The following is a 24,477-nucleotide window of genomic DNA, read 5'->3' on the forward strand; positions in this document are numbered from 1 at the left end:
CCATGTTGTCCCCAAGCGCCAGATGGGATATATTACTAATATTACCCTGGGTGGAGGAAAGCAAGATTTACTACAAGACCAATATTTCTAATGATACTGGTGGCTACTGGGGTAAGTGACGGAGTCAGCAACTTTGTGCTCCATCACAACTGTTAACAGTACGGGTGTCTTGAGAACACGGATTCTGTTAACAATGTAGCAGTCAAGGCAGCCCATGTCCAGACAGGCCCTTCTGGCATTTGCCAGAATTGCCAGATGGCCAGTCCAGCGCTGACCGGACATGTCTGATTTTGGATTGCTGATCCTTTTGTTGGCCCTGAAATAAGCCACCATCGGAGGAATCGAGCAGTGGCTTCCTCATAGACAACACAAGAGCAAAGGCAAAGCGGAGAGACGGCTGAGCTGACTGACGGCTGAACAAGCCATCTAAGATTTATCGGGGGCTTTCTTTACTTCAGCTGAAAAGCAATAAAAACAATGGAAAAAAAAAAGATTAGAAACTTTTTAAAATGTCAATATGGGGAATATCAGAGTTTATTATCCTGTAATAGAAGGTAACCTATAAACGAGCAATTCAGACAATGGAATAAATGATGAATTGTCAGGACGTTGGTCTGAGTGGGTCCGAAATCATAAACGGAGGATAAGTGGAATGTGTCAGTTCTGTGCTGGTTTACAAATAGGCAGATGTCCTGTCATCAGACGGCGTCCTCAGTTACATTCATTATGACTCGGACACTCCCAGCTTTTACCACTAATGGAGAAGTCAGAGTAATGAGATGAGACGAATCCACAGATACTGTCTACAGAGGACAGATTGTAACCCACTGCAGATTATCACACTGCTCCTGCAATATCTGACACCTCCTACTTGAACTTTCATGACTAATCTGCAGTCATTGATACTATATTGTACCCACCCTGATACAAACTGGTAAAGTCACCACCCACTGATTACTCTACCTGGCCACCCCCAGGTGACCACACCTGGAAAAAGCCCTGCCCAAAAACCAGGAGAACAGCGAGAAGACTCAGGGCACAGTCACACTGTGAGCACAAGTCTGCAGGGGAAACGTCACTGTCTGAGGACATCTAGGACAACTTCTTATAACTTCTTCTCAGCTGGAGTCCCCGATGGGGATGAACAAGAGGAGCTACCATGGACTTGTGCTGCTGGGTGTCCTCCTGCAGGTCAGTCATATCTCCTTTATAACCTCACGTCCCAAATAAGTTGACCATTGACAACTTATGACCCTTGGGCTTTTGACAATAGGAGCCATTTGTCTGATCTTCTGTACTCGTATATCTGCTCAATGTATATACTACTTCTGTAAACTAATATCTACTAATATGACTCCTCTTTTCCATCTGTTAGGACCTCTTATTGATACGTTCAATGTCTTTAGAACATAATTACTGAAAGATTTTTTAATAATTTGATTCGGTCCACTCCATTTATTCGAGACACTAAATTGATTTAATATATACATGCCTCTCCGTGTAGGTATAGACGGCCAAACCATAGAAAGATAGCGCCCCTCAACCTTGACCAGTGTCGCCTTCAAACCCCAAGATAAGCTACAGAGAGCTAAAATATAACTTAGGTTATAGGAGACATGTATCTGTATTGAGCTCCTTTAATTTAGGCTATATGAGACATGTTTCTAGATTGAACCCCTTTAATTTAGGTTATATGAGTCTATATGGCACCCCTAAAATTTTAATCCCCCTTTCAATCATGGTGAAGGAGATAATACTAAGTATTAACCACTAGTATAGCATAGCCCAGAATCCACAGAATAGATTGACCCTCTGCGTGTACCCTCAAATTTATCCATCACGCGACTACTGTATAACCAATTATTATACACCTGGAAGGTTCTGATTTTGAGCACCACATAGGAGATGGATATGGTCAAATATATACTGTTTTTTTACATATGACTCTCCATGCTAGTTCTTAATTGCAAACCCATGTTCGTCTCTGTGACAGATTGCTGGAGGATTGGCAGAATGGGAGATATGTGTATTCGGATTCACGGATAAAAGTTACCAATTCACTGTGCACAAGTCCTTGGAAGAAGGAACAGTAGTGGGACAAGGTAAGAATGGAAAGTGGGGGATTTTGTTTTCCACTTGACCAGTTGAGGTCTTACAAAAATGGAAACCCAATTTCATATGCTCCATTAAGGCGTGATCTGATTATTGGATGAGCCTGTGGCACAAGCACAGCATTGAAAAACTAAAGTGTTTTCCAAGGAAGCCCTGCCATGCTTTCGTTTTTTTTCAAAATTGTTGTTTAAATTGGACAAATCCAATTTTCAGCAATTTTTTTTTTTTTTTTATTGAAAATTGGTTTTTAACTCCTGGTCAGTTATTGGGGCCTTTGCATCTGTGAGTATGCAATTGCCGTTCATTGTTTGAATTGACGGCCTCCAGTTGGGTCGACCCTATTGGCAAGACATGACTATAAGGGCTTACGATATAGGATGACCCAGGAGAAGACAGAACCTATTCACATACATGATGGTCAGAAAACCGAACTGCATGACCCCCAGCACATGTCAGTGAATGCTAATAGCCTGGTAGAACTGGTTATCACCCTGATCAGCTAGGTTGGGAGGTCTCTGGTGATAAATACTGTCCCTCCTGTTTACAGTTCCTCTAATGTGTGTGTTATCTTCTCTTTGTCACTCCTGTGCAGTTCAAGCATCCCTTAAATGCCCCCTGGTATCTAATTAATTGTCCAAATTCCTCTGTTCTTGGCAATACTGAAAAGTCTGGGTGGAGATGAAGCCTGAGATATGCACAGTGGTTAAATTTAGCACATTTTGGGGTCTTCTTCAGGGATGTATGAAAAGAAGGGAGATACATATGGAGGTCCCTTCTAGTGTGGTCTATTGCTTCTTCTCACAACCACCATCCTTCATGTTTGTCTAATGGCACCAACCTTACCTTCATCTCATTAGATATGCCCACCGCCTCTTTTCCGTATTTTTGGCACAGGGGCAGGAAGTACAGGCGGTGCTGGAACTATTCACCAATTTGGCTGAGAATTGCCACTTCTACAGCTAGTGCTTCCATGGATAATTTGATCAGTTTTGGTCAACTCTTAGGTGACTTCTTTATCCAACTGATCATGACCAAGACAGTTACCCAATAGATAGTCACTGGATGCAAGGGAATTGCACTTTTACAGCAAGTGCTCCATGGATAATTTTCACCGTTTCGGCCAACTCTTGGGTGACGTCTTCATACAATTGATCAAGGCTGCAATCCAAAAGATATTCACTGAATGCAAACATAGGTTTGTGAAAGTAATCATAGGTCTGAACTGGTGCCTAATAGATGGCTTCTATGGACTTTGTATCTGGAAGTCAAAGCTGAATGAAATCATGTAAGAGCTTGTAGGACAACTTTGGCCAATCTTTGGAGTAGACACAGCAGTCGAATTCCATGTATTGGTAGAAATTGCTTTCTTCCTTCTGCCCCCAGGTTTGGTCTGGGTCAGTTTTTTAAATTTTTGCTGTTCCCGTAAAAGAACATTACCATAGCTTCCTAGCATCCGCCTGTCCTGTACCTGGGAGGAACCGTACAACTGAACATATTTTTATCATAAGGACATTGATCAGGTACAGAGTAGCCATGTATAATTCACAGAGTCATTTTGTAACTTAGATACATTGTGTCCGTTTCTATTTCCATCGTTAATGACTGCAGGAACTGATATATGGTGATCTCTATAAGATTCAGATCTTCAGGTTTCATTTAATGAGAATGTGTTGTCAGGAAATTATCTATTTATTTGTCCCATTGCAGTTCTTCAGATTTTATTGTTTTTTTTTTTTTCATGTTACTTTATTTAAAGAAAATATTGAAATGATAAAGTTCTCACACTGGTCACTGAGTTTCATAATCTGTAGAGATCACTTCTCAGCAGCCTCATTACCATCACAGAAAGAATTACAATGATAACTAATACCTGTATATAAATAACAAGAGATCCAACATTCATGTCACAGCTCACCTTCTCCTCCTGTACAATGACTTATAACACCTCTATATACAGTAGATAACACAGAATCCATCATTCACAATAGGTGATATCACAGCTCACCTCCTCCTCCTGTACACTGACTGATAACACCTCTATATACGGTAGATAACACAGGATCCACCATTCACAATAGGTGATATCACAGCTCACCTCCTCCTCCTGTACAATGACTGATAACACCTCTATATAGAGTAGATAACACAGGATCCACCATTCACAATAGGTGATGTCACAGCTCACCCCCTCCTCCTGTACAATGACTGATAACACCTCTATATACAGTAGATAACACAGGAGCCACCATTCACAATAGGTGATATCACAGCTCACCTCCTCCTCCTGTACAATGACCGATAACCCCTCTATATACAGTAGATAACAGGATCCACCGTTCACAATAGGTGATATCACAGCTCACCTCCTCCTCCTGTACAATGACTGATAACACCTCTATATACAGTAATAACACAATCCACCATTCACTATAGGTGATGTCACAGCTCACCTCCCCCTCCTGTACAATGACTATATACAGTAATAACACAATCCAACATTCACAATAGGTGATATCACAGCTCACCTCCTCCTCCTGAACAATGACTGATAACACCTCTATATACAGTAATAACACAATCCACCATTCACTATAGGTGATGTCACAGCTCACCTCCTCCTCCCGTACAATGACTGATATCACCTCTATATGCAGGAATAACACAATCCACCATTCACTATAGGTGATGTCACAGCTCACCTCCTCCTCCTCCTGTACAATGACTGATGACACCTCTATATACAGTAGCTAAAACAGGATCCACCATTCACAATAGGTGATGTCACAGCTCACCTCCTCCTCCTGTACAATGACTGATAACACCTCTATATACAGTAGCTAAAACAGGATCCACCATTCACAATAGGTGATGTCACTGCTCACCTCCTCCACCTGTACAATGACTGGTAACACCTCTATATACAGTAGCTAAAACAGGATCCATCATTCACAATAGGTGATGTCACAGCTCACCTCCTCCTCCTGTACAATGACTGATAACACATATATACAGTAGATAACAGGATCCACCAATCACAATAGATGATGTCACAGCTCACCTCCTCCTCCTGTACAATGACTGATATCACCTCTATATACAGTAGATAACACAGGCTCCACCATTCACAATAGGTGATATCACAGCTCACCTCCTCCTCCTGTACAATGACTGATAACTCCTCTATATACAGTAGATAACACAGGATCCACCATTCACAATAGGTGATGTCACAGCTCACCTCCTCCTCCTGTACAATGACTGATAACACTTCTATATACAGTAGATAACACAGGATCAACCATTCACAATAGGTGATATCACAGCTCACCTCCTCCTCCTGTACAATGACTGATAACACCTCTATATACAGTAGATAACACAGGATCCACCATTCACAAGGTGATGTCACAGCTCACCTCCTCCTCCTGTACAATGACTGATAACACCTCTATATACAGTAGATCACACAGGATCCACCATTCACAATAGGTGATGTCACAGCTCACCTCCTCCTGTACAATGACTGATAACACCTCTATATACAGTAGATAACACAGGATCGACCATTCTCAAGGTGATGTCACAGCTCACCTCCTCCTCCTGTACAATGAGCTTTGCACAGATCTCAGATTATACCCACCATACTCTTCCATAGATGACCATGAACAGGTACAGATTATTGTTGCCTATGACCAATGTGGCTGCCATGAAGCACATGTCTGTATACTGTTAGCAGCTCGGTAAGATGTCTGTCGTTACCGAGCCTAGTGTAATTATACGTCAATATAAAATGCCTGGTGAATGGGCCACCTGAGCCCATTAGTACATATTCATGGCTGGATTATAGGGAGGGCACAATGGGCACCACCCTAATCATGACTTGTAAATGACATGTGGAGAGAAGCATGGACCTGTGGTTTTGTCACCTGTTGGGCCATGTGGCCAATTGCCCAACTGCTTAATCCTCCCCAAGGAGTAGTCACCTGTAGTTCCGAATGCTCTTAATATAGCCATGTTTATACAATCCATAAATAATCCAGGGCCGACACTAGGTGTGTCAGCTCAGACGGCGTGCTCCCCAGCCCAGTAGACCCTGGCATTTTCCGAGGTTTGCTTGGTGCTGAAGGAAGTCTTACCCCTCGAATTGCCGCCATCTCTAATAAGGAGACTTTCCATAAAAACTCCTGACATATAAACATGTTAATTCATGGATCTTTCATATAACATCGGACATATTTATTTCAGCTTCTTTTCTGCGAACGCTCACAACATGGCGTCCTGTCCGTCCGCACCTTCTACTTCTCCAGACCTTTGTCTCTTGGCGTGTGCAGAGACTTGTTATCACAGGCCCGATGCGGTCACGGGTGTGTATTGTGGGCCGTGCTGGAACAATTGCAGAAAACCAGTTGTGTGACATTCTGTTTTCCTGGGTGTCTGGGAATTAGGAGCGGAGTCCATGCCTTGCCCTAATCTGAGGGCTACAGAAAATAATATTATACAGCTGTGTTATTGCGGGACACATTAGCGTAGTATCAGTCAACATAATTATGGAAAGAGCTAGCCGGATGTTGGGCACTGCCTGGGAGAAGATGCGAAGAAATTGTAGGTTGTAAGAAATAAAATAAATGTTGTTTTTTTTATGTTAGATAAAAATGACGCGTTTCGGTACAGGATCTGTACTGGAACGCGTTGTTTTTCTTCAGTAAGCCATCTCTTATTTCCTTCCATGACTTCACGTCATCCGGCGATCAACAAGTGACTCTCTGACCTTAGAACGCTTCCCGATTCCGCTGCGGAGAAGCAGCCTACACTCGTGGGGACGTGCAATCATCCCACCCAGTTGGGCTTTATTTTACCATCCAAGACTGGCGCCACCATGAGCTTTTCTGTTCGAGCTAGTCCCATAGGATATTGCACAAGGTCCTTTTCTTTTTGCTTTTTCAAAAAGCACAATTATAATACGGGAATTGCTACATATTTATCCGGATGAGTTATGCCGGGGTTTGCTGTGTTCTCATGTTTCGTCCATGTGACGAAATCTGTGATGGCGGCACAATATCGGAGCCGCCATCACATATTTTGTCACAGGGGCAAAACATGGGAACATGGCGAACCCTGGACAAAGCCTAAAGCTCATCATAGGTAACTATAACCCTGCTCATCTATAAGAAGCTGGAGATCCACATTAATTCCCCCGTATTCTTTTTTTCTTTGGTTGCATCATTTCTTCACATCGCTTGATTTTAAGAGTCAGGGAGAGATGCAGCTTGTGACGCTTTAAAATCCCAGATCTAAGCAAAAAAAAAAAGCTAAAATGATCCAATGCAAAAGTGATACATACACTACAACACTACAAGTCATGTGTAGGATCTCATCTACAACAATCATAAAAGTAAATTACACGTAGACGCGACTTAGAAAAGTTTTATTAATAATTTTCTATAAGAAATGGTTGTGCACAATAAAAGTCATATATACGGTATATAATTAACCAAAAAAAGAAACTACATTGCCTTCTTAATGTCCATAAAAATATGTCTTCATTAAAAAGTAGATAATACATAAAATGGAAAAGAGATCTAACAACAGTAGTATCCTGGTGCCAGATACCTTTGGATGAAGCTTTTCTCCTGCAGAAACAAAAGGATTGGGCATATTGGTATCCAACATGCCCCACCTGTCTTCTCCCTGACATCTATTTTTCGTAGGACAGCCAGCACAGCAGTAGACATATTTGATAATAGTCTAATCTTACCAAAATCAGTGGCTTCGGTCGACATTACTCTAAAGAACATCTGCATGGACATGTTTTTCTTTTCGATTGTGTCCTCCAGCTCCAACATTCTTTGTCATTTTTCTCGAATTTAATATCCTCGGTGAAACTTGCCTTATAGGAATTCTAGATTTCTTTTTGGATCTAGAATCTTTATCGAAGTTTGGAACTGAGAGTCCTCAGTGGTTGCTACCTTTTAATGGCTAACTGAAAAGATGGTAACAAATTGCAAGCTTTCGAGACGACTCAGGTCTCTTCATCAGGCCTGAGTAGTCTCGAAAGCTTGCAATTTGTTACCATCTTTTCAATTAGCCATTAAAAGGTATCAACCACTGAGGACTCTCAATTCTAAATATTTTTTCTATCTACTGGCTAACATGGTACCAAGATCTATATCTTTCCTTTATTGAAGTCTGTAATGTATTGTAGGAGCTATAACTCACTTTAGGGCGATCTTTAAACTTCAGGACATCTTAGGTCATAGCCTTTTGGAGGAGAGGTGCAGATTTATTTGCTCAAGGTATTTCTCCAGAAGGTTTCTCTTGATCTCGGAGATATTTTTTGTTTTATTTAGAAGTGTAGACAGAATGGGGAATATCACTTTTCTTCAGCTGTTATGACTTAAAGAGTTTCTCCAGCCCTGGGAAAATTTTTGACAAGCACAGACCATGTGTAATTAACAATCTGTTAGGTTTCAGGTCTTGCTTGCCGGTTTGAGTGGTCATCAAGTGACCTCAAGTATGAGATTTGCCGCCTTACGGTCAGATGCTGACTAGCTTCTCAGCCTCTTCTCTTCCATAGAATTTTCAGAGAAGCAGATGAGAAGCTAGTCAGCACACGATTTGATACTTGTGGTCGCAAGACGACCGATGGAACCGGCAAGTAGAGCCAAGTTCTAAAATTGTGCACATTGCATACTGTTGGGATTTGGTAACCTGCACTACTTGTCGAAAAATTCCATAGGGCTGGACAACACCTTTGAGAATCCCCTAACTTTCTATGAGAAAACCTAATGGTTGTCCATCCTCTTCTTCAGTTTCACTTTTTCTTACTCTAAAATTCCAGTAAGTTCTCAAGCATCGGAATGATCATAGACAAAGTTATAGAGGCAGGGGTGTAGATATAGGGACTGGAGGGGCTAGAGTCATGCTAGGAGCTTAGGGTGCCCAAAAGGTCCCTTTGACCCGGGATGTATACATAAAAATGTATAATAATAATAATAATAATAATTTGACCCATGTGAAAAGGACAGTAGTATTGAAGACCCTTGATAGTTGATCTGGTATCATTTGGATCCTACCAATCTTAGGAAGTCATAATTTATAACCGGGCTCCAAAATCATGCAGCATGAATCCAGTCTTGAGTCAATGTGACCAAAAGACGTAAGTAAGTAGTTAAATATCTCACACCTAAATGTCACCGTGTAGATAAAGGCTCACCTTTCTCCTAGTCCTGTGTTTCCTGTAACTCCAGTTATGACAAGGGCAGGGATATGTGATTTGTTCACCCTAGCAGGTAACATTAGGGGGCTTGAGATCGGTAACATTCGGGACTTGAGATTGGCCAACAGTGTCTTGTCTTTGCTGGTGTAGTTGAGGAGCAATTTTTGATGGTCCCAGTTCAGGACGATGATGCTGTATCGTCTGGGCGAATCGCCCACATAGTAGTCAAACACTTTCTGGCCTCCGTTCAGCCTGATTTCCTTAGGAACACACAGCCAGGCACAGCTTGTCGCAACAAGGTTAAAAGTTGAAAAAGTCCAAGATGGCTGATCCTCTTCTCCCTACATTAGCTTTTTGGTGCCATAGCCCAAAAAACTAATTAAAGCGATACTCAGACATTCTGCAATTTAGGCGGCAATATAATATTAAAATATATAGGGAGCGCTGCAGCGCATAAAACGGCTAACGACGCAGAAGTAAGCCCTCATTTAAGGGATTTATTCTCCTATACTTGGAAAAAGTTGAATAGTGCTTCAGTGACCGGCGCCGACGTAGTATTAGGATTCCTGTTGGCCTGAGACAGAGAGCAATTATCAGGATTATTAGTGACACGGCTGCCGGTGGGATTCCAGCAGGTCTACAGATTCCTCAGCCATTATAAGGCTCCTGCAAATCGGCCATAACACAGCGTGCCTCCACTTGTCATCATCCTGCACCCTGCTGCCGGGATACATAGCTTTGGTATTGACACATAATTTGTGTACATTGATACAGAAACCAAATTAATTCAAAATGATCGTCTCAAATCTTGTCGGGTTTTTTTTGTTGCTTTTTATTAAATAAGAAAGAGTCCAATATTTTGGTAAGTTCGCCATTCTGGTCCTACACCTGGGATCCCCATTGTTTAGCAAGGTATATAGGTATATTGACTAATACCAGCCCAGGGACGGACAGAAAGGAACTATTCTGGCCTGTAAAAAATGAATAGGGATCTAGGGATATATGGCAGGGATTGATTTGGTGCAAATTGACTCACAAGAACCAGTGTCTCGACCAGGAGAACTGCCTCTTAGCAGACGGCATCCGAGACTCCTCTTTTGATAACACAACATTGTTTACAATCTTGCAATTTGCACTCTGGCCACTAGGGCGTTTTTAGACTCCTACTTCCTGTAGTTTTAGGAAATTCACATGAACATTAGCAGCAAAAAAAACCAACTCCGACCCTATCTGTTTTGAAGCATCTAATGAGTGTGTGCAAAAGTCATTGTGTAGACCTGTGACAAGGCCTATTGTGATGTCTGGACCATGTGTTATCAGCTTTGTGTAGAGGTGTTACCTGTCATTGTGATTCTGCCTCTGATGATAATGAGACTGCTGAAAACTCTTCCTGATAGGACAGGAGATAGGAGTCCAGTAGTTGAATAAAGATCAAGTTTTTATAAGGAATTTTCTGTCCTGGTGCATCGACTTCTTTGATTCAAGTACTGCTCTTGACCTGGTGGGAAGCCCGGCCGAGATATGCCCAAATCTCATCAACGGTGCTTATGAATCAACTACTGGACTTATATCAGCAGTCTCATTATCGTCAGAGGCAGAATTCCAGTCAATCCTGTTCTATATAAGGACAAAGCAGCTTTTCTGAAATAATACTACATAGATTCTCTTCCTTATTTTTTATTTTTCTCACAATATGCAGACTTTTGAGCAAGTGAAAAATTAGGGGGAAAAAAAAATCTGTGTATTCAAATGATACGCAAATGATGGAAAGTGCAATCTCATTGGCTGCTCTCGATGACCCGCGGTTTTAGTTGCACAGTTTTTGAGAAGTGAAAGCAGAAACTTTTTTTTTTCCTGAGCCTCTTATTTCCCACTGTCTGTTTCTAATTAATTTTACATTTGATGCAATTATCGTATTTTAGTTTTCTCGCTTTTTTTAAATATATTTTTGCAAAATATCTACTATTATTGCCGAAACCTGGTCTATTCTAAAAGTGTAAAGACGAGACAGACATGTGAATAATTAACGAATATAAGTGATTCTAGCTGAGCTCGTTAGTGGACGCTGGAAAGTGGAAGTGAAAGTTTTTCCTGTTATGAAAAAATTAGATAGAAAAGCAATAGATATATTTTTTGCAATACCGACAACAGATATATTATAATAATGGTTGGTTCCAACTCAATCACTCTCCAATATTGCCATGCTGGAGGCTCCACATTGTAGGGCAGTGATCTCCAACCCAAAACTGCAACTCCCATCATGTCCTGACAGTCAAAGCCTGAGATGTGTATTATCAGACCTTATGGGATGTGCCTAAATATGCTACAATTCAGGTTGGCTTTGTCCCTGCTCTTTGTTTTCCTGATGTGTTCTGTGGTCATAAATCAGCTGAGAGCATCGTAGAAGAAAAGATAGATAAAAGAGTTACAAACTCCCCCAGAATGAGCTTACTGACATATTCTCATTTAGCTCGTTCTGCAGCCAGCAATACAAATGATATAGAAGCCAAACAGTGAAACATTTGTAATGAAACCTAATTGCAAAAATGAATCTTAGTTCTGAATTTAAGTAAAAAAACTAAAATTCCCCATGCCATCTAAATGAACACATCTTCGACTATCCTGCTCGGATGATATATTGAAATGCATTGGCAAGGCCATGCAAAGTGGCTGGCAGCTGCTACATTTGCATCATCTGATCATTTCAGGATATGGTTTAGAAGGAGCATAGTTGTATGGAATTTTTGGCAAGTCCAGAGTCTGGAAACCATGTGGATTGCATAAGGTTATGTGAGGCTAGAGGTCACGCTCAAGCTCCAAGTGTTCTAGTTTTGGGCACCGTCCATTGGTCATTCTGTTACTTGTAACCCCGACCGACCACTTTATGATCCTCTGCCAATATGGAACAATATATATATATATATATATATATATATATATATATATACAGTACAGACCAAAAGTTTGGACACACCTTCTCATTTAAAGATTTTTCTGTATTTTCATGACTATGAAAATTGTACATTCACACTGAAGGCATCAAAACTATGAATTAACACATGTGGAATTATATACTTAACAAAAAAAGTGTGAAACAACTGAAATTATGTCTTATATTCTAGGTTCTTCAAAGTAGCCACCTTTTGCTTTGATGACTGCTTTGCACACTCTTGGCATTCTCTTGATGAACTTCAAGAGGTAGTCACCGGGAATGGCCTTCCAACAATCTTGAAGGAGTTCCCAGAGATGCTTAGCACTTGTTGGCCCTTTTGCCTTCACTCTCGGTCCAGCTCACCCCAAACCATCTCAATTGGGTTCAGGTCTGGTGACTGTGGAGGCCAGGTCATCTGGCGTAGCACCCCATCACTCTCCTTCTTGGTCAAATAGCCCTTACACAGCCTGGAGGTGTGTTTGGGGTCATTGTCCTGTTGAAAAATAAATGATGGTCCAACTAAACGCAAACCGGATGGAATAGCATGCCGCTGCAAGATGCTGTGGTAGCCATGCTGGTTCAGTATGCCTTCAATTTTGAATAAATCCCCAACAGTGTCACCAGCAAAGCACCCCCACACCATCACACCTCCTCCTCCATGCTTCACGGTGGGAACCAGGCATGTAGAGTCCATCCGTTCACCTTTTCTACGTCGCACAAAGACACGGTGGTTGGAACCAAAGATCTCACATTTGGACTCATCAGACCAAAGCACAGATTTCCACTGGTCTAATGTCCATTCCTTGTGTTCTTTATCCCAAACAAGTCTCTTCTGCTTGTTGCCTGTCCTTAGCGGTGGTTTCCTAGCAGCTATTTTACCATGAAGGCCTGCTGCACAAAGTCTCCTCTTAACAGTTGTTGCAGAGATGTATCTGCTGCTAGAACTCTGTGTGGCATTGACCTGGTCTCTAATCTGAGCTGCTGTTAACCTGCGATTTCTGAGGCTGGTGACTCGGATAAACTTATCCTCAGAAGCAGAGGTGACTCTTGGTCTTCCTTTCCTCATGTAAGCCAGTTTCTTTGTAGTGCTTGATGATTTTTGCCACTGCACTTGGCGACACTTTCAAAGTTTTCCCAATTTTTCGGACTGACTGACCTTCATTTCTTAAAGTAATTATGGCCACTTGTTTTTCTTTACTTAGCTGCTTTTTTCTTGCCATAATACCAATTCTATCAGTCTATTCAGTAGGACTATCAGCTGTGTAGCCACCAGACTTCTGCTCAACACAACTGATGGTCACAACCCCATTTAAAAGGCATAGTTTTGATGCCTTCAGTGTGAATGTACAATTATCATAGTCATGAAAATACCGAAAAATCTCTAAATGAGAAGGTGTGTCCAAACTTTTGGTCTGTACTGTGTGTATATATATATATATATATATATATATATATATATATATGTATATATATATATATATAGTTGTCCTATATTATGTGATGGCCTGCTAAGGAATGTGGTATATCTCACGTTGCACAATGCCATGATGTTGTGCCCCAAGGCGCAGGGAGGGGTATTGTGCTGTGGCCAAACCCAGGGGTTATAAAGGCAAAAAACACATCTCCAGCCAAGTTACCCCACTTCAAAGAGACCTCTCCCATGCTAAAGAAGTAATTGCTGAGTAAGCGGGAAAATGTTCAAAGTGGCTGGATGGTATCTGTGCTCACACTGTAGATCCGTATAATTACACCATAGGGTTATATGGTGTTCTGTATGGCCGCTGATAGGAGCCATTTAATCTAGGATCAAAAGAAACTTTTACTGCTGATATTTTATAATCGGTCCATTATTATCAGGATGCAAAAATGGGCAGTACAATTAGACAAAGTACAGACTCCGTTGAGAATTTTCAGTGTAAATTTTACACTATGAAATTTACACAGAAAAACCCGCGCCAAAAACATACAAAGATTAGATGGGAACAATGTAAATCTCATACCCATGTTAAAGGTGGTGTTTTGATTTTTTTTTTTTTTAATATGCCCTATTATTGGATGTTAGAGGGGGATCCTCTGTTTGAGATCCCCAACTTTTGGCCAGGCTCGGACCTCTCCTGTTCTGCATTACACTGGCAGCCCTTTAAAAGGGAGATATTACTCACCCTCTCCCAGTCCGGTGTCAGCTTCCCGCAGCTGCTCCTTGACATCATGACTACAGCGCACATCACCGCTGCAGACGATCACTGTGTAGATATCATGGCAGCTGAGCTCAGTAATTTGCACCATTGCATCCAAAAAACAGAGACCAGAGCATCGGCAGGGAGCCAGTACTTGACCAGTGGAAGGTGACTACTACCTATATTTGTATTTTTTTTATTAATATCAGATCATTTGGGGACCACTTTTCGAAAAGTTAAAAATCCTTTTAAATTTGAATGGGTGTCGAGTAATGCAAAATGTTTTCCCTTTTGACGATAAAATTAGTTGTAACGTTTAAGACCCCCATACACGACAGATAACTATGGGCCAAAAAATGTTTTGGACAAGCACTTGACCAGCAGCTACATGTACCAACTTTCCCACACTCAAAAGTGAATCTGTTGGGTAGAACTGGGAGCAGATCTGGTGGTGGGTGTACAGTTGGGTTTGGCGGAATTTTTCTTTAGGGTTTCATATTGAGTTTAGTAGATCAATGGGGGTCCCAGCAGGAAAACAGTGATCAGCTGGGACCCCTCTAAGTAAGAATTGTCCAAATTGGAGAACTCCTTTAAATGGATGGCTCTCGTGTAACAAATCAATATGACTGACCACTGGACTGGTGGCCTAAATATTATTATAATTATTATTTAATTAAATAAAAATCTGTATGGCAACACAAATAGTTAATAGAGGACTGTATTATGTCTCTGCGGCCTTACAGATTGACATTGAGAGGTACTTTCCACTGGCTTTTGTAGAGTTTATATAGTGAGTAATGTTGGAGTCAGTAGACTTTACCCTAGTATTTTTTTATAGGCCGGTAGTAAGTCATGGCTGCTCCCCGTCAAGCGCACACTTTCCCTTTATCCTCATCGCTGCCTTCGTTAATCATTAACTTCTCCATAGCTGATGTTTAAATAAAAAGTTCCTCTTTGACTCCATGATAAGGATGTTTTTTCGAGTCATTTTCCCAGGGTTGTAGGAAGCTGATCTATGCGTTTAAGGGTCATTCCACACTTTTATTTATTGCATTCTAAGTGGTATTTCGATTCCTAGTGTCATTATTGTTTATAAGAATGATTAATTATGGAGCAGTCTATGGTCTGCCCCCTCATTAACGCCCCTCATTAATCTGTATCCTCGTTTGCATTTTTTTTAAGCCATTGGACTTTATTATTTTCAATTTATTTTATTATTGTGTGCAATATATAATAGACGCAAGGACGTCAGTTCGTTTTGATCAAAATCCTACAATTTTTAGCTGTCAAAACAATTATTTAGTCCATACAGATATCTATTCATCTAATATCCTAGATTACTATGGATGCAGACTTAAAGGGGTTAACCGGGAAAAACAGGATAGATCTGAGGTTGTCTGACCATTGGGCAAATAACGAGGCACTTTTGATAAGCAGCTGAAACTTGTGCAACTATATACATATTATTGAATGGCGTTAATATATGTTTTCTAAAATTTTAATGTTGTGGGTCCTTTAAATTTCATAACATATAAGTGGATTCAAATATGTTTTTGTATCTAAAAATATCAATTATTTCTAATAAGTAATGATGCTTTTGAGAAATATCTATTACAGGACGCTGTTGTAATCAATACAGTGTAATACATTACTGGCGTATGCACTTAAGAGACTAGTCCTATAAAACATCTTATGGACAAGAAGGATAGAAATGCAATTACACAGTCGGCAAATGCAGGCTCTGTAGGACTATTGCTTCATTTTTTTTAGCTATTTTTCTCTTTTCAGCTTATTTTTATTATGTTAAAAGTGGAAAACAAATCTGTTTGTACCAGGAAACCATCAACAAGTAGGCAAATTAGTAAAGACTCTATTTACTCTGCATCTTGTTGCATGCATCCAAAACTCCACCTGTCGTGATGACTTACGGCCGCACGATTTTGAAGACACATTGCATGGCCCTTGAGTAGGAAGGAGTTTCTGATACATGAAGCAAGATGCAGCGTCTGTCATCACCTTAGATGTTTAGCGTTAATTACTGCCATAACTAATGTGCCTTCTTGCTGATGGTTTCTAGGTAGTAACAGATATTTTTTCACTTTACATCATTAAAAAATCAACTAAAAAATGGAGAAAATAACTATAAAAATATTTCATATAGATACAGGAACATTGAAATTGTCTGACAATTGATTTCCATATTAACCAGTTAATGTAAAAGACTGCAGAGGTGACGTACTCAACGTAGATATGTAATACAAATAGCGGATCTGTAAATGGCAGCATGGTGATGGTTTCCGCCATCAATGGCAAAATAAGCTTTTCTATAAACTAAGGAGTAAACAGCAAAAAAAAAGCTTATAAATTATGTAGACATTACATGAGCTGAGCTTTATTTCAAGATGCAGCCATCAAAAGATGCGTTGCTACGTTGAAGCATGGGGGTCACATTGCGATTCTCAAAGTACCGCAACAAGCAAAGGTAAAAAGTCGATTTTTTTTTGGGCAACTTGCTTGTTTTTTTGCAACTTGCTTGTCGCTATCATGGTACCTTATAGGCCACAATGTGACTTAATTCACTTGTTCATTGTAGTGTACCGAAATGTCCGTCAGTGCGGCCTGTATCACGGTGTAGCCCCAGCCTGAATAGTAGAATATAGGTGTTTTACACAGTTTAAGGTCTGCCCACCTTGTTTTTGGAGGCAAGTGGGTCTGTATATTGCTTTTTTTGCCCATCAGTCTTTATAGGTTTGACTATTGCAGCAGTAGAGCACCCGTCACATAGTAAGAGGTGCCAAACTATAACTCCCAATGTCTCATGAGCGTGAATTAATTATGAAACCTAATAAATGGCGTTAAGCCTCCCTGAGGATGACTCCTGCCGCGGATCAGTCAGCTCTTGTGAAGTGGTTGTGTTAGTCCAGCGCTGACACATTAATATATACAACAGCTCAGATGTATGCAAATATTATAGCTCTTCAAAGCACCACCATCTCCATACAATGAGCTGAGTCAGTGTGGGACATAAGTATTTAATGGCCGCCTTATTGTGTAGGAAGGGACTAGAGTCAGCCTCCCAGCACAATGGTAATGGTAGAAGGAGTAGGACGAAAACACAATGCGCTCAGTGTGCACGCGGAGTTTACTACTATTTCAGCAAATGTGGAATATCACTTTGACAGCTGACATATGGTACAATGTGTCAGCGGAAGGCTTCAAACATATGGCAAAGCTGTGTGCACAGTGCCAGTACTGCGGAGCATAGGGTTGCCATAATTCTGTGTTGCGAAGCCTCAGCCACTATCTATGCCGCCATATGGTGCATGTAAATGCATACAGATTCCATATGAATGGAGATACAGTACAATATGGCTGCTGTATGATTACTTCTCTCAAATTTATAATTTGGTCGCTCATGTCCCTGGGACCAAAGCGAGGGACATCAGTCTGGGGCTACTCATTGCGAAGTGCTTAGATTAATAATAACTGGTTGTAGACATAGGTCTGTAAAGCTTTGGAGTATAAACGTGAATAATTCCATTCACTAAAAGCAAACGGTAAGGAAAAAAAGGCTTCTGTTATCAAATCCGGCCTTCCTGCCCTTAGCAACCAATCAGAGCGCAGCCTATATGTTTGTTAACCAGATATTGAAATGAAAGGTGAGCTCTGATTGGTTGCTAGTAGCAGCGGGGCCTAGTTTCATAAAGAAGCCTTCATTGATCAAAATTGCATATGCCAGAACAATAAATTTGGTGCAGAAATCCAGATATATTTCTCCTCTTATGTCAACTGATAACTGAAAGGGTTTTACACCAATATTAAAAAAAAAAAAACAGACATATACTGTTAATAAATACGACCGCCTTGGTGTTGAAAAAGGTGTAAAAAGTGCGTATAGGACATAATTTATTTGGTGCATGCTGCGTACTCCATGGCCACAGCACAATTTGCTTACTAATTTGTTAAAGTGATCAGCAGTATGAGGGTTAAATGCCTTCTTGTCCTTATCAGTGAGATACTTGGGTTTCATGGGGAGGCGGAATTTCCTGTTCTTTTTGTCTCTCCCCCCTGGGCATGGTGATTCAGACTTGGCTGTGTGATTTGCCGGCGCTGATGTCATCGTTTCACCTGAATCGGTGTTACTAAGATGAAGTATGAAAAATGACAGAACAAACATCCTGGAAACTCCGCTCGAAACGCGACAGTATCGTCCCAGGAATGGCCATATATGGCCAGAGAATGTGACCGGCTGGTCGTACACGACCATAACCCTCCTCCCTACATAATGGGATTAGTCTATTTAGGATCCTTTTTCCTGTGGACATAGACATAGCTCTATTATGTAAACTGTTATTTACACACTATACAACTGACATGATAATGTGGGCATTGAAAATCAATATTGTGTAAACTGTATGGCGGTATTATGTGCGCATGATTATGATGGTACTGTGTGGCGCTGTTCTGTAGACACTGTATGGCAATATCGTTTGGGTATTCTATGACACTATTATGTGGGATTGTGTGACAGTACTATCTGACACCATTATATAGGACTGTATGGCACTGATGTGAAGACTGTGTTGATCTATTATGTAGGTAAAGTATGTGGCACTATTCTGCACCATGCTTTTTTATATTGATTATGGGACATTACTGTAATACTGTATGGCACTGATATGTAGGAGTCTATGGTGCTGTGATGGGAAAACTTTATGGCACAATTATGTGAGACTATAAGGCACTGTTATTTAGATAATATGCGACACATGTGATGCTGAAAAGCACTATCGTGAGCACTGTATGTCACAATTATATGGGAATATATGGCACTATTCTGTAGATGTTGTATTGCACTATCATCTGGGTATTGTATGGCACTATTATATGAGGTTAGGGGCACTGAGATGTAAAGAATATATGGCACTATTATGTGGGTCCTGTATGGCAGTGATATGTGAAGACTGTATGGCACTATGATGTGGGTACTGCATGTTAATGTGATGTAAATACAGTATGGCTCTACAATGTTGGTACTATATGGCACTATGATGTGGGTACTGTATGGCAATGTGTTGTGAAGACTGTATGGCTCTATCATGTGGGTACTATATGGCACTATGATGGGAGTACTGCATGTCAATGTGATGTAAAGACTGTATGGCTCTATGATGTGGGTACTGTATGGTATACTATATGGTAATGTTCTGTACACACTGCATGACACTATGGTCTGTGTGTTGTATGGCACCATTGTATGGGTGCTCTAAGACAGGGGTCCCCAACTCCAGTCCTCAAGGCCCACCAACAGGTCATGTTTTCAGGATTTCCTTTGCATTGCACAGGTGATGCAATTATTACCTGGGCAAGACTAAGGAAATCCTGAAAACATGACATGTTGGTGGGCCTTGAGAACTGGAGTTGGGGACCCCTGCTCTAAGACACTATTATGTGGGATTGTGTGGCAGTATTATCTATAGTAAGTGGCACTTTTATCTATAACTGAATGACACTGTGATGTGAAGACTGTAGAGCTATTATGTGGGTGCTGTATGGCACTTTTCTGCATGTTTTCATGTTGACTATAGGATATTGCTGCACTGATGTGAAAACTTTATGGCACAATTATGTTGGACTCTAAGGCACTTATATAGATACTATAATGTGAGTACTGAAAAGTAGCATTCATCGCACTGTATGACACTATGACCTTATGGCACTATTATGTGGGACTTTTAGGCTCTGGTATTTAGTCACTGTATTACACTATTATGTGGGTAGTAAAGAGCACTACAGTGAACACTAATATGGCCCTATTATGTGGGAGCTGTAGGGTACTATCAAACAGGCACTCTATAGCACTGTAATGTAACATAGATCAGAAAAACAACTGGACAAGATAAAATTGCCATACAGAAGGCTGCGCCGAAGAAGTCTGTTAAAGACCTCCACAATCGTTTGGCAGCGTGTGTCGGTGTTAAGTAGGCACTGTATGATACTATTGTTGAACAGTACCCTTGGGATTTCTACATCTGGTTTTTAGATGAGAAATTAATCAGCGAACGGGTTGATCGAAGCTTGTTAACGTCTATGCATATGGAGCCTTCGTGCAGAACATTGCAGCTCTATTGTTAGCAATTGGTATAAATTTTGATTTCTTTATTTTTTTTACATTTTTCCTTCTTTATTTGCAATTGCTGCATTAGATGGCCTCTAGATAAGCCTGTAATTAGAGCTGAGCATTCTGAATATTGATACGGGTGCATCATCTCTGGGTGTGCCTGCCTTCATTATCAGTAAGTGCTGGTTTCTGGTTGTTTGTACTGTTTGGCTTACGTGGGAGGAGGTGGTCAGTCCTGTTCATGGCGGTAGCCATCTACTCCGGGAAGAGTGTTTCCCGATTCCTGAAACCATATAATCCTACGCAACGTCTATACTTCCAACTCAGACACAGTGAGCAATAACATACTGGTATTTTATTGATTTACACGTATAATAAGGAAATGTCCTGTCGGTAAAATGTCATGCGGAGCCTTCATAGGTCACCCGGTCATCAGTTTAGACCCATGTAAGAAATGTCACCCTTCCAGATCCATTACAAGGGTTGTCCAGAAGAAATAAATATGGTGAATTTCTTTAAAAAAACAGAGACATGCCTGACCACAGATTGTGTCATAGTGCAACTCATCCTCATTCACTTCACTGAAGCTGAAGTGTAATACCAGACACAACCTGTGGGCAGGGGTGGCGCTGTTTCTGAACAAAGCAGTCCTGTACTTTTATACCACTCTGGTAAAGAGTACTTTGGTTAAAATAAGTTATCAGCTATGCATAGGATCGGTAATATCTGCTATATCAGTTCGGGTCTCACCAATTGAGACCCCCTAAATTGACAGAGCCAGTGGAGGGGTGTTCAGCCATGTGCACGTCCGCTCAATTCAAGGTCTGTGACAGACGTACAGTGCTCAACTGAGAGGCAAATAGTGAAAGTGTGAATTGGGGCTTCCACATGGGCCCCTGGCTGCCACTAAATAACCCATTTGGCTCCTATGATTGCTTTTTGGGGTCCTATCTGACCTCTTAGATGCTCTGGCTGCTATTCATTACAGCATCTAAGTAGTTAAATTGCTCCGATCCAGCAGCACCAATGGGTATCTGATGCGCAAAATTGCTTGCACCCATCGGGTCTGGGGTGGAGGTCAGCACCAGGCGTCCCTCTACCCATGGACCCCATAGCAGTCGCACAGCTTGCCACCTTTAGCTCCACTATTTCCAGCAGTCCCATAGAGAATGAATGAAGGGTCAGCGCACCGGCATGACCACTGCTCCACCTAAGCAGGGAGCACAAGCCCCCTGAATCCTAAGGTAGAGCGACTAACCCGAATATTTGTGCTTTTCTCTTAAGTAAACTAGCATTTGCGCTGCTCAGACAAGCATGTCATCACGTGAGGACCCTTCAGGCTTCTTAATTGTCATGAAGGCGTTTTGTATATACGGCGCTATTTTACCAGTAATACATTTTTTTTCCAATGGGCGAGGACACCGACAACAGAATAAGTGTTGATTTAAGGGGTTTACATCTCTCACGACAAGGACATTTCATAAGTCATTGTTTTGTTGGGCATTTCTAATAGTAGGTGTTTATAGTGGAGAACGGCTGAAGCTGAAGCAGAACCTCTTCGGTCTTGCACACTCACAATGCCCAGGAATTCCACAGTTGCCATAAGGTACCAGAGCAGGGTGGACATACCGCCGGTGCAGCTGAACAGGGAACCCCCCCGAAGGAGAAGGTGCTCAATCTATCTGTCATAGATCCAGCGGCGGCATCAACACTGAGAGAAAAGGCCTGTACCCGAGTAATTTACAGAGAGATGAACCGGGCCCGTACCCGAGTCATTTACAGAGAGATGAACTGGGCCCGTACTCGAGTCATTTACAGAGAGATGAACCGGGCCCGTACCCGAGTTAGTTACAGAGAGATGAACCGGGCCTGAACCAGAGTCATTTACAGAGATGAACCGGGCCCGTACCCGAGTCATTTACAGAGAGATGAACTGGGCCCGTACTCGAGTCATTTACAGAGAGATGAACCGGGCCCATACCCGAGTAATTTACAGACAGAAGGGCGGCGGGCCGCTCTGCAAAAATTGCTGGATGGGACCTCCATCCTCTCTGTGTTGATGAAACGGGAGTTCATACCCTTATTTGCATTGGGTGCAAAAACCTAAAGAGATGAACTGGAATATAAATTGGTATGCATGCAATGTGTAGGAGCATGTTCACACTGGCCTCCCTCTTCTTTGAGCTGGACATTACATTTATATAGCTTTCCATGGCTGGGTGTCCATTAGTCGGGGTATCGCCCCTCGTCTCATCCACCCTGCACATGCACACACTGGGGTGTCAGTCATACTGCTATGGTCATGTGCCCACCGCACAGTAGCATTGATTGACAGCACTACAGGTCGCTCAATTACTGTGATCGTTCCCTTGTAGATTTTCATTCTCAAGCGTTGGGAGAAGGACCCCCCTGTGCACCTCTCCCTGGTCAGTACTGTATATTATTTAATATACAGTTAATTATATTTTTAAGTGGTGCCAGTCCTGGCACTAAAACTCCCAGCTTGATTTAGTGAGGCCCAGACACAAGTCCTGCACAGGGGCCCTTCAGAGTCAGCATCCGCCTCTGTACAAGAAGCAATGTGCAGCTTCACCTAAATAGTTGATAGCTGCTGTTTTCAGTAGTCGGACCCCCTACAATCACTTGGCTAGAAGGAATTTTATATCCAGGACCACCAGAGCGTGCGGCTAGACAATGCTCCCATTGTATCATCACTGATTGCATCTTGAGAACAAATTGGTGCCTTATTGACCTCTGGATAGTCCCAGTTAACCTGAGACTGATAAATCACACTACATGGAGCGTAGGAGGCTCCGTCTCCCAATATTATAACACATAAATCACCGATACACGCCATCTTGGCTATCAATTAAATGGCTGGAATGATTAAGAAATCGTTAAAAGGAACCCTTCACAGCGGCCGATACAGACTATATAGGACCGGGTGATCATTAAAAGGGTATTCCCAAGTCTGAAATTCATCCTTGGGGGCGCCCAAGCAATTTCGAGAACCAGAGCGGTGAACGAGCATGCGCATTCCTGCTCCATTCACTCATATTGGTAGCGCCGGTGATTGCCGAGCGCTTCATTCAACTGGTTTTCGGCACTCCCATTAGAGTGAATGGAGCAACAGTACGTATGATTGACTTCTGCCGCGCGATCTCTGGGGTCCGCGGCTGTTGAAAAGCAAAGCGCTAATTTTTCTGGTCAAAAGTTGCGTTCGACGTTTCCATTATAGACCTCGATCTAATTCGCGTGAGATACCGTAGTTTATGACCTGTATCCAAATCAATATTTTGGTCCAAATTTTGGGGCTTCATGCTTTGATGTCTTGCAACCAAAGTTGTTGTGTATCCCACTCCCCATTTACATACAACCATACAATCCCCTCTTTATGAATAGTGCCACAAACAGGTGACAGGTGCGCTATAGAGCGCCTCCGCTGCCACCGCCTACCAGGGAGATCAGATCTCGGTTACTCACCTTGTTTCCATACAATACACCTTAGGTATTTTGTTACCCCGCAATCATAGTATATAAGGAATTACCTGTGAGCGTCCAGGAACTTTCCCTGCCTTTATCTTATTTCTCTTGTGATTTTTGCAAACGCCGACGGACGCTATTCACTGCTGGTCTTACAAAGCCAAGACAAGTGGTGCATTGTGCCCGAGACGCCTCCGGTTACAAGGGAGAACTTTGATTGAGGCGTCAGCTTACAAGATGCCTAAGCAGGTACATAGGGATTGTCTTGTCATTGACACAATGTGTGTTCTCTTAAGCGCCCGCAACTATTAAAAAACTTTTAAAAAGCACCGAGGAACTTGGAGGAGAAGTTGTAGTAAAGGTCCGATAGGCTGCAGACAATACTGATAAGTTATATGCTTGCAATATTATGATACTTAGGCTTTTTGTGTAGATA

General features: G+C 41.6%; 1 protein-coding gene across 1 annotated transcript in view; it reads left to right on the top strand.

Moving 5' to 3' along the window:
• The first annotated feature begins 1,016 nt into the window (after positions 1-1,016).
• Positions 1,017-24,477, top strand: part of LOC138649000 (cadherin-1-like) — a 38,558-nt gene continuing 15,097 nt past the window's right edge. Inside the window, exons 1-2 of the mRNA XM_069739061.1 lie at positions 1,017-1,191; positions 1,994-2,102. Coding sequence (XP_069595162.1) covers positions 1,135-1,191; positions 1,994-2,102 — 166 coding nt within the window. The 5' untranslated portion in view covers positions 1,017-1,134. The remainder of the gene's footprint in view (positions 1,192-1,993; positions 2,103-24,477) is intronic.

The sequence above is a fragment of the Ranitomeya imitator genome, chromosome 9 (assembly GCF_032444005.1).
Source record: "Ranitomeya imitator isolate aRanImi1 chromosome 9, aRanImi1.pri, whole genome shotgun sequence".
In the NCBI taxonomy this organism is placed as follows: Eukaryota; Metazoa; Chordata; class Amphibia; order Anura; family Dendrobatidae; genus Ranitomeya; species Ranitomeya imitator.